Source organism: Oncorhynchus mykiss, chromosome 11 (genome assembly GCF_013265735.2).
Source record: "Oncorhynchus mykiss isolate Arlee chromosome 11, USDA_OmykA_1.1, whole genome shotgun sequence".
NCBI classification, from domain to species: Eukaryota; Metazoa; Chordata; class Actinopteri; order Salmoniformes; family Salmonidae; genus Oncorhynchus; species Oncorhynchus mykiss.
The window spans coordinates 13761883-13780439 of NC_048575.1; the positions used below are offsets into that span (position 1 = coordinate 13761883).

At 45.4% G+C, this 18557-nt stretch overlaps 1 protein-coding gene across 3 annotated transcripts in view; it reads left to right on the forward strand.

Annotated features, from left to right (window-relative positions):
• dpp6a (dipeptidyl-peptidase 6a) overlaps positions 1–18557 on the forward strand; it is a 367766-nt gene that overhangs the window by 315199 nt on the left and 34010 nt on the right. For all 3 annotated transcript variants that reach the window (XM_036934924.1, XM_036934926.1, XM_036934925.1), the window contains 8 exons: positions 12557–12711; positions 13954–14051; positions 14530–14653; positions 14769–14807; positions 15654–15761; positions 16251–16342; positions 17117–17164; positions 17748–17866. In XM_036934924.1, the coding sequence (XP_036790819.1) occupies positions 12557–12711; positions 13954–14051; positions 14530–14653; positions 14769–14807; positions 15654–15761; positions 16251–16342; positions 17117–17164; positions 17748–17866 (783 nt within the window). The remainder of the gene's footprint in view (positions 1–12556; positions 12712–13953; positions 14052–14529; positions 14654–14768; positions 14808–15653; positions 15762–16250; positions 16343–17116; positions 17165–17747; positions 17867–18557) is intronic.

The following is an 18557-nucleotide window of genomic DNA, read 5'->3' on the forward strand; positions in this document are numbered from 1 at the left end:
ACCCAAATACAGATAGCAAATGTTCTGAAAGAGCTGCAAAACCTGGACCCATACAAATCAGCTGGGCTTGACAATCTGGACCCTCTATTTCTGAAACTGTCCGCCGCCATTGTTGCAACCTCTATTACCAGCCTGTTCAACCTCTCCTTCGTATCATCTGAGATCCCCAAGGATTGGAAAGCTGCCACGGTCTTCCTCCTCTTCAAAGGGGGAGACACCCTGGACCCAAACTGTTACAGACCTATATCCATCCTGCCCTGCCTATCTAAGGTCTTCGAAAGCCAAGTCAACAAACAGATCACTGACCATCTCGAATCCCACCGTACCTTCTCCGCTGTGCAATCCGGTTTCCGAGCCGGTCACGGGTGCACCTCAGCCACGTTCAAGGTCCTAAACGATATCATCGACCTGGCCAAGGCTTTCGACTCTGTCAATCACCATATTCTTATCGGCAGACTCAGTAGCCTCGTTTTTTCTAATGACTGCCTTGCCTGGTTCACCAACTACTTTGCAGACAGAGTTCAGTGTGTCAAATCGGAGGGCATGTTGTCCGGTCCTCTGGCAGTCTCTATGGGGGTACCACAGGGTTCAATTCTCGGGCCGACTCTTTCACTGTATATATCAATGATGTTGCTCTTGCTGCGGGCGATTCCCTGATCCACCTCTACGCAGACGACACCATTCTGTATACTTCCGGCCCGTCCTTGGACACTGTGCTATCTAACCTCCAAACGAGCTTCAATGCCATACAACACTCCTTCCGTGGCCTCCAACTGCTCTTAAACGCTAGTAAAACCAAATGCATGCTTTTCAACAATTCGCTGCCTGCACCTGCACGCCTGACTAGCATCACCACCCTGGATGGTTCCGACCTAGAATATGTGGACATCTATAAGTACCTAGGTGTCTGGCTAGACTGCAAACTCTCCTTCCAGACTCATATCAAACATCTCCCATCCAAAATCAAATCTAGAGTCGGCTTTCTATTTCGCAACAAAGCCTCCTTCACTCACGCCGCAAAACTTACCCTAGTAAAACTGACTACCCTACCGATCCTCGACTTCGGCGATGTCATCTACAAAATAGCTCCCAATACTCTACTCAGCAAACTGGATGCAGTTTATCACAGTGCCATCCGTTTTGTTACTAAAGTACCTTATACCATCCACCACTGCGACCTGTGTGCTCTAGTCGGCTGGCCCTTGCTACATGTTCATCGCCAGACCCACTGGCTCCAGGTAATCTACAAGTCTATGCTAGGTAAAGCTCCGCCTTATCTCAGTTCACTGGTCACGATGGCAACACCCACCCGTAACATGCGCTCCAGCAGGTGTATCTCACTGATCATCCCTAAAGCCAAAACCTAATTTGGCCGCCTTTCCTTCCAGTTCTCTGCTGCCTGCGACTGGAACGAATTGCAAAAATCTCTGAAGTTGGAGACTTTTATCTCCCTCGCCAACTTTAAACATCTGCTATCTGAGCAGCTAACCGATTGCCGCAGCTGTACATAGTACATCGGTATATAGCCCACCCAATTTACCTATCTCATCCCCATACTGTTTTTATTTTATTTACTTTTCTGCTCTTTTGCACACCAGTATCTCTACCTGCACATGTTCATCTGATCATTTATCACTCCAGTGTTAATCTGCTAAATTGTAATTATTCACTCCTATGGCCTATTTATTGCCTACCTCCTCATGCCTTTTGCACACAATTTAAATAGATTCTTTTTTTTTCTACTATGTTATTGACTTGTTTATTGTTTACTCCATGTGTAACTCTGTGTTGTTGTCTGTTCACACTGCTATGCTTTATCTTGGCCAGGTCGCAGTTGCAAATGAGAACTTGTTCTCAACTAGCCTACCTGGTGAAATAAAGGTGAAATAAAATACATAAATAAATGTAGTCTGTGTGTGTCACAGTGTGTATGTAGTAGGTGTGTGTTACAGTGTGTATGTAGTAGGTGTGTGTTACAGTGTGTATGTAGTAGGTCTGTGTTACAGTGTGTATGTAGTAGGTGTGTGTCACAGTGTGTATGTAGTAGGTGTGTGTTACAGTGTGTATGTAGTAGGTGTGTGTCACAGTGTGTATGTAGTAGGTGTGTGTTACAGTGTGTATGTAGTCTGTGTGTGTTACAGTGTGTATGTAGTAGGTGTGTGTCACAGTGTGTATGTAGTAGGTGTGTGTTACAGTGTGTATGTAGTCTGTGTGTGTTACAGTGTGTATGTAGTAGGTGTGTGTCACAGTGTGTATGTAGTAGGTGTGTGTTACAGTGTGTATGTAGTCTGTGTGTGTTACAGTGTGTATGTAGTAGGTGTGTGTCACAGTGTGTATGTAGTAGGTGTGTGTTACAGTGTGTATGTAGTCTGTGTGTGTTACAGTGTGTATGTAGTAGGTGTGTGTCACAGTGTATATGTAGTAGGTGTGTGTTACAGTGTGTATGTAGTCTGTGTATGTCACAGTGTGTATGTAGTAGGTTTGTGTTACAGTGTGTATGTAGTCTGTGTGTGTTACAGTGTGTATGTAGTCTGTGTGTGTTACAGTGTGTATGTAGTAGGTGTGTGTCACAGTGTGTATGTAGTAGGTGTGTGTTACAGTGTGTATGTAGTCTGTGTGTGTCACAGTGTGTATGTAGTCTGTGTATGTCACAGTGTGTATGTAGTAGGTGTGTGTTACAGTGTGTATGTAGTCTGTGTATGTCACAGTGTGTATGTAGTAGGTTTGTGTCACAGTGTGTATGTAGTAGGTGTGTGTCACAGTGTGTATGTAGTAGGTGTGTGTCACAGTGTGTATGTAGTAGGTGTGTGTCACAGTGTGTATGTAGTCTGTGTGTGTCACAGTTTGTATGTAGTCTGTGTGTGTTACAGTGTGTATGTAGTAGGTGTGTGTCAGTGTGTATGTAGTCTGTGTGTAATCTGTGTATGTGTTTACTGTTGACTCATGACCCACCCCTACCCCCAGATTAGTTTGAATGAGATTTTAAGATACAGAGGAGCCCTCCCAACAGCTATATTAGTCTAACTCCATTTAAACCCTGGCATATACTTGTGAAGCGCTGAAGGCCTGGCAATTTAGACTAATCATTTATGAAGGAAGATTAATCTTTCAACGAGACGGGAGGGAATTTAGCCTGAGCTTGACCTGCCTCACAATGTAGACCTGCTTCACATATCATGTCACTCAATGCAGATCTCTGACAGACTGTATTCATTCTGCAATAACACATCAAATGTGTGTGTGTGTGTGTGTTTAGTGGTGACATAACCCGCGAAGGGGAGAGAAAGCCCTTCCCAGGTTGTGTAACATCTGTTTAGATCTGGACCAGACGGCTGCAGGGTCAGTGACAGTGTCAGACACAGAGAGGAAAGCTCTCCCTGGAGGAAAACTCTCCCTGGAGTAAAGCTCTCCCCGGAGGAAAATTCTCCCTGGAGTAAAGCTCTCCCTAGAGGAAAACTCTCCCTGGAGTAAAACTCTCCCTGGAGTAAAGCTCTCCCTGGAGGAAAGCTCTCCCTGGAGGAAAGCTCTCCCTGGAGGAAAGCTCTCCCTGGAGGAAAACTCCACGCTTGCATTCTAGATGAGATTATCATTGTGTGTGCCCCCTGTCTGTGTTTACCTACAGTTGAAGTCGGAAGTTTACAGACACCTTAGCCAAATACATTTAAACTCTGTTTTTCACAAAATTCCCTGTTTTAGGTCCGTTAGGATCACCACTTTTATTTAAGAATGTGAAATGTCAGAATAATAGTAGAGAAAATTATTTATTTCAGCTTTTATTTCTTTCATCACATTCCCAGTGGGTCAGAAGTTTACATACACTCAATTAGTATTTGGTAGCATGACCTTTAAATTGTTTAACTTGGGTCAAAAGTTTCTGGTAGCCTTCCACAAGATTCCCACAATAGGTTGGGTGAATTTTGGCCCATTCCTCCTGACAGAGCTGGTGTAACTGTGTCAGGTTTGCTCGCACACGCTTTTTCAGTTCCTCCCACAAATGTTCTATAGGATTGAAGTCAGGGCTTTGAGATGGCCACTCCAATACCTTGACTGTGTTGTCCTTAAGCCATTTTGCCACAACTTTGGAAGTATGATTGGGGTCATTGTCCATTTGGAAGACCCATTTGCCACCAAGCTTTAACTTCCTGACTGATGTCTTGAGATGTTGCTTCAATATATCCACATAATTTTCCTGCCTCATGATGCCATCTATTTTGTGAAGTGCACCAGTCCCTCCTGCAGCAAAGCACTCCAATTACATGATGCTGCCACACCCGTGCATCACGGTTGGGATGGTGTCCTTCGGCTTGCAAGCCTCCCCCTTTTTCCTCCAAACATAAAGATGGTCATTATGGCCAAACAGTTATATTTTTGTTTCATCAGACCAGAGGACATTTCTCCAAAAAGTATGTTCTTTGTCCCGATGTGCAGTTGCAACTGCAGTCTTGTTTTTTTATGGCGGTTTTGGAGCAGTGGCTTCTTCCTTGCTGAGCGGCCTTTCAGGCTATGTCGATATAGGACTCGTTTTACTGTGGATACAAATACTTTGGTACCTGTTTCCTCCAGCATCTTCACAAGGTCCTTTGCTGTTGTTCTGGAATTGATTTGCACTTTTCGCACCAAAGTATGTTCATCTCTAGGAGACAGAACGCGTCTCCTTCCTGAGCAGTATGACGGCTGCGTGGTCCAATGGTGTTTATATTTGCATACTATTGTTTGTTCAGATGAATGTGGTACCTTCAGGCATTTGGAAATTACTCCCAAGGATCAACCTTGTGGAGGTTTACAAAACATTTTCTGAGGTCTTGGCTGATTTCTTTTGATTTCCCCATGATGTCAAGCAAAGAAAGGCAGGCCTTGAAATACATCCACAGGTACACCTCCAATTGACTCAAATTATGTCAATTAGTCTATCAGAAGCTTACAAAGCCATAACATAATTTCCTGGAATTTTCCAAGCAGTTTAAAGGCACAGTCAACTTAGTGTATGTAAACTTCTGACCCACTGGAATTGTGATACAGGGAATTCTAAGTGAAATAATCTGCCTGTAAAAAAATGTTGGGAAAATGACTTGTGTCATTGTCATCATTCCGCCGAAGTCGGTCCCTCTTCTTGTTCGGGCGGTGTTCGGCGGTCGACGTCACCGACCTTCTAGCCGTCATTGATCCATTTTTCACTGGTTTTGTCTTGTCTTCCTTCCTTTCCTTCACACTTGGTTCCAATCCCATCAATTACATGTTGTGTATTTAACCCTCTGTTTCGCCTCATGTTTTGTTGGAGATTGTTTTATTGTATGTTTGTGCAAGTCATGTGTCGGTGTCCGACGGGTTTTGTACCCACTTGTTATTTTTTGTATATTATTTGATTTTTGCAGTTGTATGAGCACTTATTATAAGACTCCGTTTATACCAAGTTAGTTTTCCTGCACCTGACCACCGATACACCCATTACAGAATCTCTGACCAATACCATGGATTCAGCAGGAGAGGGTACCCCAGCCATTGAGGTGGAGGAGCGCGTCCAGGAGCATGCAGTTTTACTTTACCATCTTGGAGCCGCCATGAACCGCGTTGTCCAGACAATGGACCTCTGGGAGAGACGGGGGGTTCTTCCAGCACCTCCACCAGCACAACCCGGGTCTCCCCTGAGCACCCCTTTCCCGCCTGAACCCAGTGGGATCCGTCTCTCCTTGCCACAGGAGTACGACGGGAGGGCTGACAACTGTCGGGGGTTCCTCCGTCAATGAAACCTCTATCTGGCCATGGTCCACCCAGCTCCATCGGACCATGAGAGGGTGTCCGTCCTCTTCTCATGCCTCACCGGGAGAGCCCTGGAGTGGGCCAACGCCGTGTGGAGAGAAGGAGATGCGGCGTTGGACCAGTTTAGGAGTTCACCCGTCGTTTCCGGGCAGTCTTCGACCACCCGCCCAGGGGTAGAGTGGCGGGTGAGCGCCTCTACCATCTGAGGCAGGAGACGAGGAGCGCCCAGGAGTTGGCTCTGGAGTTTAAGACCCTGGCTGCCAGCGCGGGATGGAACAACAGGGCCCTGATCGACCATTATCATTGCAGTCTGCTCGACGATGTCCGACAGGAGCTGGCCTGCAGAGACACCACCCTCACACTTGACCAGCTGGTGGACCTGTCCATCCGGCTGGACAACCTGCTGGCTACTCGCGGACGTTCAGATCGGGGTCTGGTGGTTCCATCCTCCCGCACCCCATCTCCAGTACCCATGGAGCTGGGAGGGGCGGTGGGCAGGGAGACCGGAGGGGGTTCCCACTTGTGCACCATCTGTAGACGCAGAGGTCAGTGCCGGGTTGGTTCCTCTGGGAATCGAGGCAGGGGCAGGACGCTCTGGCGTCACCCCAGGTGAGCCGGCACCATACTCACCCAGAGCCCTCTGTTGTTCATATGTTTTGTCTGTTACGTTCCCTGAATTTTCCCCGCATTCCCAGCGTAAGGCGCTCGTCGATTCAGGCGCGGCTGGGAATTCTATTGATAGTGCTTTAGCCTATAGTTTAGGGATCTCTATTGTTCCCGTGGATGTGCTCTTCCCCCTTCACGCCTTAGATAGCCGACCATTAGGGTCAGGGTTAATTAGGGAGGTCACCGCGCCATTGGGCATGGTGACGCCGGGGGGGTCATATGGAGAGAATAGTTTCTTCCTTATTGACTCTCCTGCGTTTCCCGTGGTGCTAGGCCTAGCCTGGTTAGCTTGTCATAACCCCACTGTTTCTTGGCCACAAAGGGCTCTCACGGGGTGGTCGCGAGAGTGCTCGGGGAGGTGTTTAGGGGTTTCCGTTGATGCTACTAAGGTGGAAAGTCCAGATCAGGTCTCCACTGTGCGCATTCCCCCTGAATATGCCGATTTGGCTCTTGCCTTCTCCAAAAAGAAGGCGACTCAATTACCACGTCATTGACAGTGCAATTGTGCGATAGATCTCCTGGTAGACGCTGCACTTCCCAGGAGTCACCTGTATCCCCTCTCACAGGAGGAGACGGAGGCTATGGAAACATATGTCTCCGAATCTCTGCGTCAGGGGTACATTCGCTCCTCCACTTCACCCGCCTCCTCGAGTTTCTTTTTTGTGATGAAGACGGAGGGAGGTCTGCGCCTGTGTATTGACTATCAGGGTCTGAATCAGATCACTGTGAGGTATAGCTACCCGCTACCGCTCATAGCCACAGCGATAGAGTCAATAAACGGGGCGCGCTTCTTCACTAAACTAGATCTCAGGAGCGCTTACATCCTGGTGCGTAGCCGAGAGGGAGACGAGTGGAAGATGGCTTTCAGTACCAGCTCTGGGCACTATGAGTACCTCATCATGCCGTACGGGTTGATGAATGCGCCATCAGTCTTCCAAGCCTTTGTAGACAAGATTTTCAGGGATCTGCACGGGTAGGGTGTAGTGGTGTATATTGATGACATTTTGATATACTCCGCTACACTCGCTGAGCATGTGTCCCTGGTGTGCAGAGTGCTTGGTCGCCTGTTGGAGCATGACCCGTATGTCAAGGCTGAGAAATGCCTGTCCTTCCAACAGTTCTTCTCCTTCCTAGGTTATCGCATTTCCACTTCAGGGGTGGAGATGGAGAGTGACCACATTGCAGCCGTGCGTAATTGTCAGACTCCCACCACAGTAAAGGAGGTGCAGCTGTTCTTTGCCAACTACTACCAGAGGTTTATCTGGGGTTTTGGTCAGGTGGCGGCTCCCATTACCTCACTGCTGAAGGGGGGCACTGTACGCTTACAGTGGTCAGCTGAGGCGGACAGGGCTTTTAGTCACCTGAGGGCTCTGTTTACCTCGGCTCCCGTGTTGGCCCATCTGGATCCCTCTTTGGCATTCATAGTGGAGGTGGATGCATCCGAAGCTGGGATAGGAGCGGTGCTCTCTCAGCGCTCGGGTACGCCACCTAAGCTCCACCCCTGTGCTTCCATTTCGAAGAAGCTCAGCCCGTTGGAGCGAAACTATGATGTGGGGGACCGGGAGCTGTTGGCTGTCGTCAAGGCCTTGAAGGCGTGGAGACATTGGCTTGAGGGGGCTAAACACCCTTTTCTCATCTGGACTGACCACCGCAATCTGGAGTACATCCGGGCAGCGAGGAGGCTGAACCCTCACCAGGCAAGGTGGGCCATGTTTTTTACCCGTTTTGTGTTTACCCTTTCCTACCGACCAGGCTCTCAGAACGTTAAGGCAGACACATTGTCCCGGCTGTATGACACAGAGGAGCGGCCCATGGATCCCACTCACATACTCCAGGCCTCTTGCCTGGTGGCACCGGTAGTGTGGGAGCTGGACACGGTCAGGATGACCAGAGGAGGGTGACGTATGTGCCCGATAAATCAGCCGGTCGCGGACAGCAGCCGTTGCGTACCGAGCTCGCTCCCCTCCAGTGTCCGGCTGGGCGTCTGTACGTTCCGTCTGCTGTCCGCGACCGGCTGATTTATCGGGCACATACCCATTACACCCATTAGTCATGCACAAAGTAGATGTCGTAACCGACTTGCCAAAACTATAGTTTGTTAACAAGAAATTTGTGGAGTGGTTGAAAAACAAGTTTTAATGACTCCAACCTAAGCGTATGTAAACCTCGCCTTCAACTGTATGCCTGACAGTGTGTGTGTGGAACACTGGCAGTGTGTGTGTGGGACACTGACAGTGTGTGTGTGGGACACTGACAGTGTGTGTGTGGGACACTGACAGTGTGTGTGTGGGACACTGACAGTGTGCGTGTGGGACACTGACAGTGTGTGAGACACTGACAGTCTTGTGTAAGGGGAGTCAGAAAGACAAAACACCCAAGGTGATTATAGAACATTTGTCATCTGTGGCCTTTCTGTCAGACTAACTGCTCCAGCAGCAGACAACATCCTGAAATATGATGTGGCCCAGGGACAGAGCCAGGGAAGTCTGGCACGGCACGATAATAGTCACACACACTATTGATACGAACTGTGTCTGCATACCCCATGGAGTCTTGGCTGGGATTGCACATTTCGCACACTGAGAAGCTTATGTTTGTTGATTTGTTTGTGTTTTTTTGTGTTTACGGCAGTGTGGTTTATCGGCGTTGCAGCTGAATGTGTAAGCCTCTTTTCTGAGAAAGAAATAGTACAAGGACTTTACTTTATTTTTACTATTTTCTACATTGTAGAATAGTAGTGAAGACATCAGAACTAGGAAATAACACATAGGGAATGATATAGTAACCAAAAAGTGTTAAACAAATCAAAATGTATTTGATATTTGAAATTCTTGAAATAGCCACCCTTTGCCTTGATGACAGCTTTGCACACTCTTGGCATTCTCTCAACCAGCTTCACCTGGAATGCTTTTCCAACAATCTTGAAGGAGTTCCCACATATGCTGAGCACTTGTTGGCTGCTTTTTCTTAACTCTGTGGTCTGACTCATCCCAAACCATCTCAATTTGGTTGAGGTCGGGGGATTGTAGAGGCCAGGTCATCTGATGCAGCACACCATCACTCTCCTTCTTGGTCAAATAGCCCTTACACAGCCTGGAGGTATGTTGGGTCATTGTCCTGTTGGGAAAAAAATGACAGTCCAACTAAGCGCAAACCAGATGGGATAGCGTATCGCTGCAGAATGGTGTGGTAGCCATGCTGGTTAAGTGTGCCTTGAATTCTAAATAAATCACAGACGGTGTCACCATCAAAGCACCCCCACACCATAACACATAACATGCAGAGATCATTTGTTCATCCATACCTTGTCTCACAAAGACACAGCGGTTGGAACCAAAAATCTTCAATTTGTTTCCAGCTGACTACCTCATGAAGCGGATTGAGAGAATGCCAAGAGTGTGCAAAGCTGTCATAAAGGCAAAGGGTGGCTATTTGAAGAACCTCAAATATAAAATAAATTTTGATTGGTTTAACACTTTTTTGGTTCCTACATGATTCCATGTGTTATTTCATAGTTTTGATGTCTTCACTATTATTCTACAATGTAGAAAATAGTACAAATAAAGAAAAACCTTTGAATGAGTAAGTGTTCTTAAACTTTTGACCGGTAGAATACAGTACATTTTTTCCCTCATCAATCTACACACAATAACCCATAATGACAAAGTGAAAATAGGTTTGTAGAAATGTTTGCACATTTTTGCACAACAGAAATACCTTATTTACATAAGTATTCAGACCCTTTGCAATGAGACTCGAAATTGAGCTCAGGTGCATCCTGTTTCCATTTATCATCCTTCAGATGTTGCTACAACTTGATTGGAGTCCACCTGTGGTAAATTCAAATTATTGGACATGATTTGGAAAGGCACACTCCTGTCTATACAAGGTCACACAGTTGACAGGGCATGTCAGAGTAAAAACCAAGCCATGAGGTCAAAGGAATTGTCCGTAGAGCTCCGAGACAGAATTTTATCGAGGCACAGATCTGGGGAGGGTACCAAAACAATTCTGTAGCATTGAAGATCCCCAAGAACACAGTAGCTTCCATCATTCTTAAATGGAATAAGTTTGGAACCACCAAGACTCTTCCTAGAGCTGGCCGACTGGCCAAACTGAATAATCGGGGAAGAAGGGCCTTGGTCAGGGAGGTGACAAGATTGTGTCAAGGCACAGATCTGGGGAAGGATACCAAAAAAATTCTGTAGCTTTGAAGATTTCAAAGAACACAGTGGCTTCCATCATTTTCATGGCCGATGAGCACCGGTACGTTTTATCTATAATTTCTCTTCATATGACAAGGATTGAAAAGGATTTTCCAATAAATTGGCAACTTGATGCATGATGATGACTGCTTGTCTAGCTTGCTAGCTAAGATTTTGAAAGTATGATGTTGACATGATCAGTCCAATCAAAGCTACGGTGTATATAACATGATTTGGTGTCATTTTATCTGTGGCCAATGACCTTGAGCCTTCTTGGATGGGCACTTCTAATGTAAGTCTATGACACATCACCCAAGGGTCTTGAATTTTCGAGCCATACCCGTAGATTTTGCGGTGACATAGTGTCCCCATGAGTGACAGAACACCGAGCCAATCATGGCGCAACTAGGAAAGATGACCAACCCCTCAACTCCGTTTTTCCACTGGCTGCCCCAACCACCACATAAATAACTGAGCTAGGCTGAAACACCTACATTTTGGAGCTGACTTACTCAAGAAAGCAAAAAAAAGACAATGTTTGTATGCGGCTTTATTAACTCAATGATTCATTTATCAGTTTGCAAACTGATATGTGACAGGTATTAATGCCAAAATAACATGCAAGACACATTTTTAATATATATATTTTTTAGATTAACAGGTGGGGCTCAAAACAGGTGGGGCTCTGTCCTGGAACAGAAATATGACTCTCCGTCTCATTAGTTTGGCCCACCTGATTCTGTCACATTACATTCAGTAGCTTCTATTGCCCACCTGCCTCAGTAACAGGCCGCTCATGCATAAGTAATGTGCGTGTTAGGCAGTGAGTCATTTAGGCCCAGAGAGTGTGTGAACCAGGGCGAATAGACGAGTGAGAGACTGCTCATCTGGGTAATCATAGTTGTGGAGATAGAACAGCTCAAAGGAACAGCTCATGGAAACAAAGGCAGGTTCAAACACACACACACACACACACACACAGTGTTTTTATGCATGTGTGCACATGGACGTGCCTGTGTGTGTGTGTGTATCTTCACCTGGCACTACCTATCAATAGAGTCCCCTCAGGGATGTGAGTGTGTTTCATATTATCCATATCACCCTGCATAATTTCAAACACATACACAGGCTCTGTAATGACCACAAGACGTCACAGGTTTTTGATGAAGAAAGCCAAGCTCCAACAGGACACTTTCTGTTACCTCAGCATCAGAAAAGGGGTCACTCACTCACACTCACACACACACACACACACACACACACACAAAATGTCCTTGCTTACACCACCCTACAATGTTGTACCTGACTGGGAAATTACTTTTTCTGTTCCCTTCTCTGGTATGGTTCTCTTGAGTGGTTGGTCGATGTTGCTCTCCAGTGGTTGGTCGATGTTGCTCTCCAGTGGTTGGTCGATGTTGCTCTCCAGTGGTTGGTCGATGTTGCTCTCCAGTGGTTGGTCGATGTTGCTCTCCAGTGGTTGGTCGATGTTGCTCTCCAGTGGTTGGTCGATGTTGCTCTCCAGTGGTTGGTCGATGTTGCTCTCCAGTGGTTGGTCGATGTTGCTCTCCAGTGGTTGGTCGATGTTGCTCTCCAGTGGTTGGTCGATGTTGCTCTCCAGTGGTTGGTCGATGTTGCTCTCCAGTGATTGGTCGATGTTTCTCTCTTGTGAGATTAAAAGCAGTGTTTTGATTTATGACCAGAACATACGTCAGCATTTTTATGAAATTTACGACAGCATTGATCCAAACCGACTATGCATCGCAAATTACGTTTGTGTCAGTATTTAACATGACTGATGTATCTGACGCACGTCAGCACTGGGTATTGTAATGTAGTTCTATTCAAACACATAATGGGTTTCTGTTAGAGTTTCAACACCTTTATTATTACTGAAAACTAATGGATATTTCTCTCCTGTCCTTTTCCAGAGGAGATCTTCCAGACCCATATTGCCCACTGGTGGTCTCCGGATGGTGCCCGGCTGGCATATGCCACCATCAATGACACTATGGTGCCCAGGATGGAGATCCCTATGTTCACAGGAACTACTTACCCTACCGGCAGGGAGTATCACTACCCTAAGGTTAGAACAGTATAATTACTAACCTATTACCAACAAAACATTTTCTACTACAACGCTACACCACGGTAAATTGTACCACCGCTCAAATCAAATCAAATGTATTTATATAGCCCTTCGTACATCAGCTGATATCTCAAAGTGCTGTACAGAAACCCAGCCTAAAACCCCAAACAGCAAGCAATGCAGGTGTAGAAGCACGGTGGCTAGGAAAAACTCCCTAGAAAGGCCAAAACCTAGGAAGAAACCTAGAGAGGAACCAGGCTATGTGGGGTGGCCAGTCCTCTTCTGGCTGTGCCGGGTGGAGATTATAACAGAACATGGTCAAGATGTTCAAATGTTCATAAATGACCAGCATGGTCGAATAATAATAATAAGGCAGAGCAGTTGAAACTGGAGCAGCAGCACAGTCAGGTGGACTGGGGACAGCAAGGAGTCATCATGTCAGGTATTCCTGGGGCATGGTCCTAGGGCTCAGGTCCTCCGAGAGAGAGAAAGAAAGAGAGAATTAGAGAGAGCATATGTGGGATGGCCAGTCCTCTTCTGGCTGTGCCGGGTGGAGATTATAACAGAACATGGCCAAGATGTTCAAATGTTCATAAATGACCAGCATGGTCGAATAATAATAAGGCAGAACAGTTGAAACTGGAGCAGCAGCACGGCCAGGTGGACTGGGGACAGCAAGGAGTCATCATGTCAGGTAGTCCTGGGGCATGGTCCTAGGGCTCAGGTCCTCCGAGAGAGAGAAAGAGAGAAGGAGAGAATTAGAGAACGCACACTTAGATTCACACAGGACACCGAATAGGACAGGAGAAGTACTCCAGATATAACAAACTGACCCTAGCCCCCCGACACATAAACTACTGCAGCATAAATACTGGAGGCTGAGACAGGAGGGGTCAGGAGACACTGTGACCCCATCCGAGGACACCCCCAGACAGGGCCAAACAGGAAGGATATAACCCCACCCACTTTGCCAAAGCACAGCCCCCACACCACTAGAGGGATATCTTCAACCACCAACTTACCATCCTGAGACAAGGCTGAAAGGTCACGAAACACACAAAAAGGTTAAAAAAAGTCAACCAATCTTGGGAAATGGGAAACTACTCCAGCATGGAGTTAGTTCTGTCTTTAGGTGTGTCCTTCATGAGGCAGATGCACTTAAAATGTCCAATAAGAACAGTTGTTTTAATAATGGCATTTGCAATCATAGTGTCTCACTGCTGTCTGTCCTCCGTGCAGGCTGGGGAGGAAAATCCAGTCATCTCTTTGTATGTGGTCAACCTGAACGGGCCCCTGCACACCATCGAGATGAGGAGACCTGAAGACCCGAGGATGGGGTACACCACCCCACACAACCACACCACCCTTACTAATCTAACCTCCGTACACAACCACACTACCCTTACTAATCTAACCTCCATGTACAACCACACTACCCTTACTAATCTAACCTCCAAATACAACCACACTACCCTTACTAATCTAACCTCCATGTACAACCACACTACCCTTACTAATCTAACCTCCAAATACAACCACACTACCCTTACTAATCTAACCTCCGTACACAACCACACTACCCTTAATAAATCTAACCTCCATTTACAACAACACTACCCTTACTAATCTAACCTCCAAATACAATACTACTCAAATGCTAATAGCACATAGGCCTACTATATATACCATGGCTATATATCCTTGTGGATTTTAAAGGGGTGAAAACATGCAATATGTCAGTAGAATGTTCCTAGTCCTTTATCCTAGATGTTGAATATACATTAATAAACACTCTTATTTCTGTTTGTGTTACAGAGAGTACTATGTCACCATGGTGAAATGGGCGACTACCACCAAACTGGCAGTGAATTGGTTAAACAGAGCCCAGAACATATCCATGCTGACATTGTGTCAGGCCACCACCGGTGTCTGCACGAAGGTGCGTGTGTGTGTGTGCATCATCTTTAGCTACAAACACAGCTGTTTTTCAGCCTACTTTGTTAGCTTTTCTTAAACTTATGATTGACTTTTCTTTCAAATGATGTATGTTTTAGAAACATGAGGACGAAAGTGAAAGTTGGCTACACAGACAGGTAAGAAAGAAACATCAACATGATTCAAGTACAAATCATTTCATTTTAGGGCTGTTAATCTGTCTTTTTATAGTACTTCAGAGTGGAATGACAATCCATCATTTCTAGATATGTTATAATTAAGCAATAAGGCACGAGGGGGTGTGGTATATGGCCAAAGGATTCTTCAAAGTAGCCACCCTTTGCCTTGATGACAGCTTTACACACTCTTGGCATTCTCTCAACCAGCTTCATGAGGTAGTCATCTAGAATCCATTTAAATTAACAGGTGTACCTTAAAAGTTCATTTGTGGAATTTCTTTCCTTCTTAATGCGTTTGAGCCAATCACTTGTGTTGTGACAAGGTAAGGGTGGTATAAAGAAGATAGCCCTATTTAGTAAAACACCAAGTCCATATTACGGCAAGGACAGCTCAAATAAGTAAAGAGAAACGACAGTCCATCATTACTTTAAGACATGAAGGTCAGTCAATCCGGAAAATGTCAAGAACTTTGAAAGTTTCTTCAAGCGCAGTTGCAAAAACCATCAAGTGCTATGATGAAAGTGGCTCTCATGAGGACCGCCACAGGAAAGGAAGACCCAGAGTTATCTCTGCTGCAGAGGATAAGTTCATTAGAGTTAACTGCACCTCAGGTTGCAGCCAAGGCAAAGGGTGGCTACTTTGAAGAATATAAAATATATTTAGATCTGTTTAACACTTTTTTGGTTACTACATGACTTAATGTGTTATTTCATAGTTTATATGTCTTCACTATTATTCTACAATATAGAAAATTGTAAATAAAAAAATAAAGAAAAACCCTTGGATGAGTTGGTATGTCCAAACATTTGTCATATGACTGTTAGAATGAGGAGCCGCTGTTCTCCAAAGATGGTCTGAAGTTGTTCTTCACCAGAGCCATCCCACAGGGAGGCAGGGGCAAGTTCTTCCACATCTCCATGTCCATCACACAGGTACTGTACACTCCCTTTCTACACTCTCTATTCTGTGTTCTGCATGTGGGCTTCCATACGCTACAATTGCTTCCTACAGCAATGTACAGCATAGCATAGACAGCACCACTCAAGAAGGTGAATGGGCAAGACCAAAAATGTACAGTAAGTGCCTTTGAACGGGGTATGGTAGTAGGTGCCAGGCGCACCGGTTTGTGTCAAGAAATGCAACACTGCTGGGTTTTTCATGCTCAACAGTTTCCCGTGTGTATTAAGAATGGTTCACCACCCAAAGGACATTCAGCCAACTTGACAACTGTGGGGAGCATTGGAGGTCACATGGGCCAGCATCCCTGTGGAACGCTTTCGACACCTTGTAAAGTCCATTGTCCAAAAGAATTGAGGCTGTTCTGAGGGGAAAAAAGGGTCGGGGTGCAACTCCATATTAGGAAGGCGTTCTTAATGCTTGCTTTACTCAGTGTGTCTATCTCTTCCTCCTTCCCTCTCCAGCCCAACACTAGCACAGACACGCTGCAGTCCATCACGTCTGGAGACTGGGACGTCACCCAGGTCCTGGCCTATAACGAGAACATCCAGCTAATGTGAGCTCCTGACGCAGCTGGGCCACACACACACACACACACACACGCCTTCACATGTAGTATACACACATTCTTTGCTGTGATTATAACACAAACACCCATCCACAACAAAATTCTCTCTCTCCCCCTCACTCTCCCACTCTCCGGAGTAGAGTAGAGTTTTTTTTATCCCCGGGGTTCATGTAGTAAAAACACATTGGATACATGACAGTAAAGTAAATAGGCAGTTAACGTCATAGATTTAGCCGGTGGTAACTTGTGGAATAGACACCAACTGGAATGCGGTTTTAACCAATCAGCATTTTGGATTAGACCCAACCAATATATAAATGACAATAAATATACTTGGGGAGCCGCTCTGAGAGAAGCAACCTAAATTCATCAAACAAGAGATGCTGGGATTCCTTCAGAATGAATTGCGCCTTACGTATGACTCCCCCCTGTCAAATTTGTTCCTGGCCTACTTAAGTTTCAAAAAACATCCTCACCTCATATTTCATTTATGTTACATCTCTTCCAATGTCAAGACCTGCTGTTGGAACTGTTGGTACTCTTGCTGCTTATATCAAGCTGACAAGTTTCTGTTCAACTGTACCGCTGGAATCTGCTGCACTCTTTACACGAACCTACTTTTCTCACTTCGTAGACTCCTTACATTTGTGACTACGGAAATGCTTCAATGACGTAATGTTGTGTGCACCCATGCATTTGTTATATTATGTATTAGTTGAACATATGTCCAACTTTAAATGTTTATTATTATGTATATTGCAGATACTTCTTGAGCACAGAGGACGATCCGAAACGCAGGCACCTCTACAGGTAACACATACATAGCTCTGAATAACTGTCTCTAATTCTGTCCTCTTCTGTTGTGCCTAGCTATGTTTGTTTTTTTCACCTTTATTTCACCAGGTAGGCTAGTTGAGAACAAGTTCTCATTTGCAACTGCGACCTGGCCAAGATAAAGCATAGCAGTGTGAACAGACAACACAGAGTTACACATGGAGTAAACAATTAACAAGTCAATAACACAGTAGAAAAAGAGAGTCTATATACATTGTGTGCAAAAGGCATGAGGAGGTAGGCGAATAATTACAATTTTGCAGATTAACACTGGAGTGATAAATGATCAGATGTCATGTACAGGTCATGTACAGGTAGAGATACTGGTGTGCAAAAGAGCAGAAAAGTAAATAAAATAAAAACAGTATGGGGATGAGGTAGATATATTGGGTGGGCTATATACCCCCCCCCCCCCCCCCAAAAAAAAAATAGTTATTTTCGTTTCACTTGGTTAAAAAGTAGGTGCCAGTTGTCCTGGATGCTTTGAGGGGCTTTGCTCTCAGTCTGAAAAATATCTAGGAGAAAGACTTGGCTCAGTGTCCTGTTGTTGTGTTTGCAGTGCGGACACAGTGGGCCCTTTCAACAGACGCTGTCTCTCCTGTGACTTCTACGAAGGTTGTGGCTACGTTAGAGGTTCCTTCAGCCACAGCATGAGCCTCTTCCTGCTTAGCTGCAAAGGTGGGAGCCACCGGTTGATTGGTCTGTCTCTCTCCCCAAGTGATCTATTTTTTTCAGTCATATGAACCTTTGGTCCCTCACCTCTGAGAGACACTGAGACAATGAATTCAATGTATATGTTGGTTACAGATGATATTTGGTCACAAACACAATCATTTGTTCAGTGTATTTCAACCACGGTCTTTACTCAAGAGGGTCTAACAGCAGCAGCCCAAAGATTCAAGTTTCAGGTTAATGTCATGTGCAGTGTACATAAATGCCATTCTTGTAAGTTCCAAACCCAGCAATGCAATAATCAATATCAATGTAGCACTAAAGATAAACATAAGGTAGAATAAAACTCAAATCAAATTGTATTGGTCATATGCACATATTTAGCAGATGTTATTGCGAGTGTAGCAAAATGCTTGTGTTCCTAGCTCCAACACGAGGTAAAAAGTCGAATTTCAAAACAGAGCCAATTTAAATCCCTGATAGATATGGATGTGCTTGCACTTCCCAGGGCTTCCACTAGATATCACCGTCTTCACATCCTAGTTAAGATTATACTATAAAGGAGAGGCTCATGAGACCCATTTTAGTGAGTGGTCTGTCAGGGTGCCTCAGTCTCATGAAGCGTTCTCCCGAGAGTGTCCTCTCGTTCCAGGGCTTTTATTCAGACAATGAAATTCTCCGGTTGGAACCTTAGAGG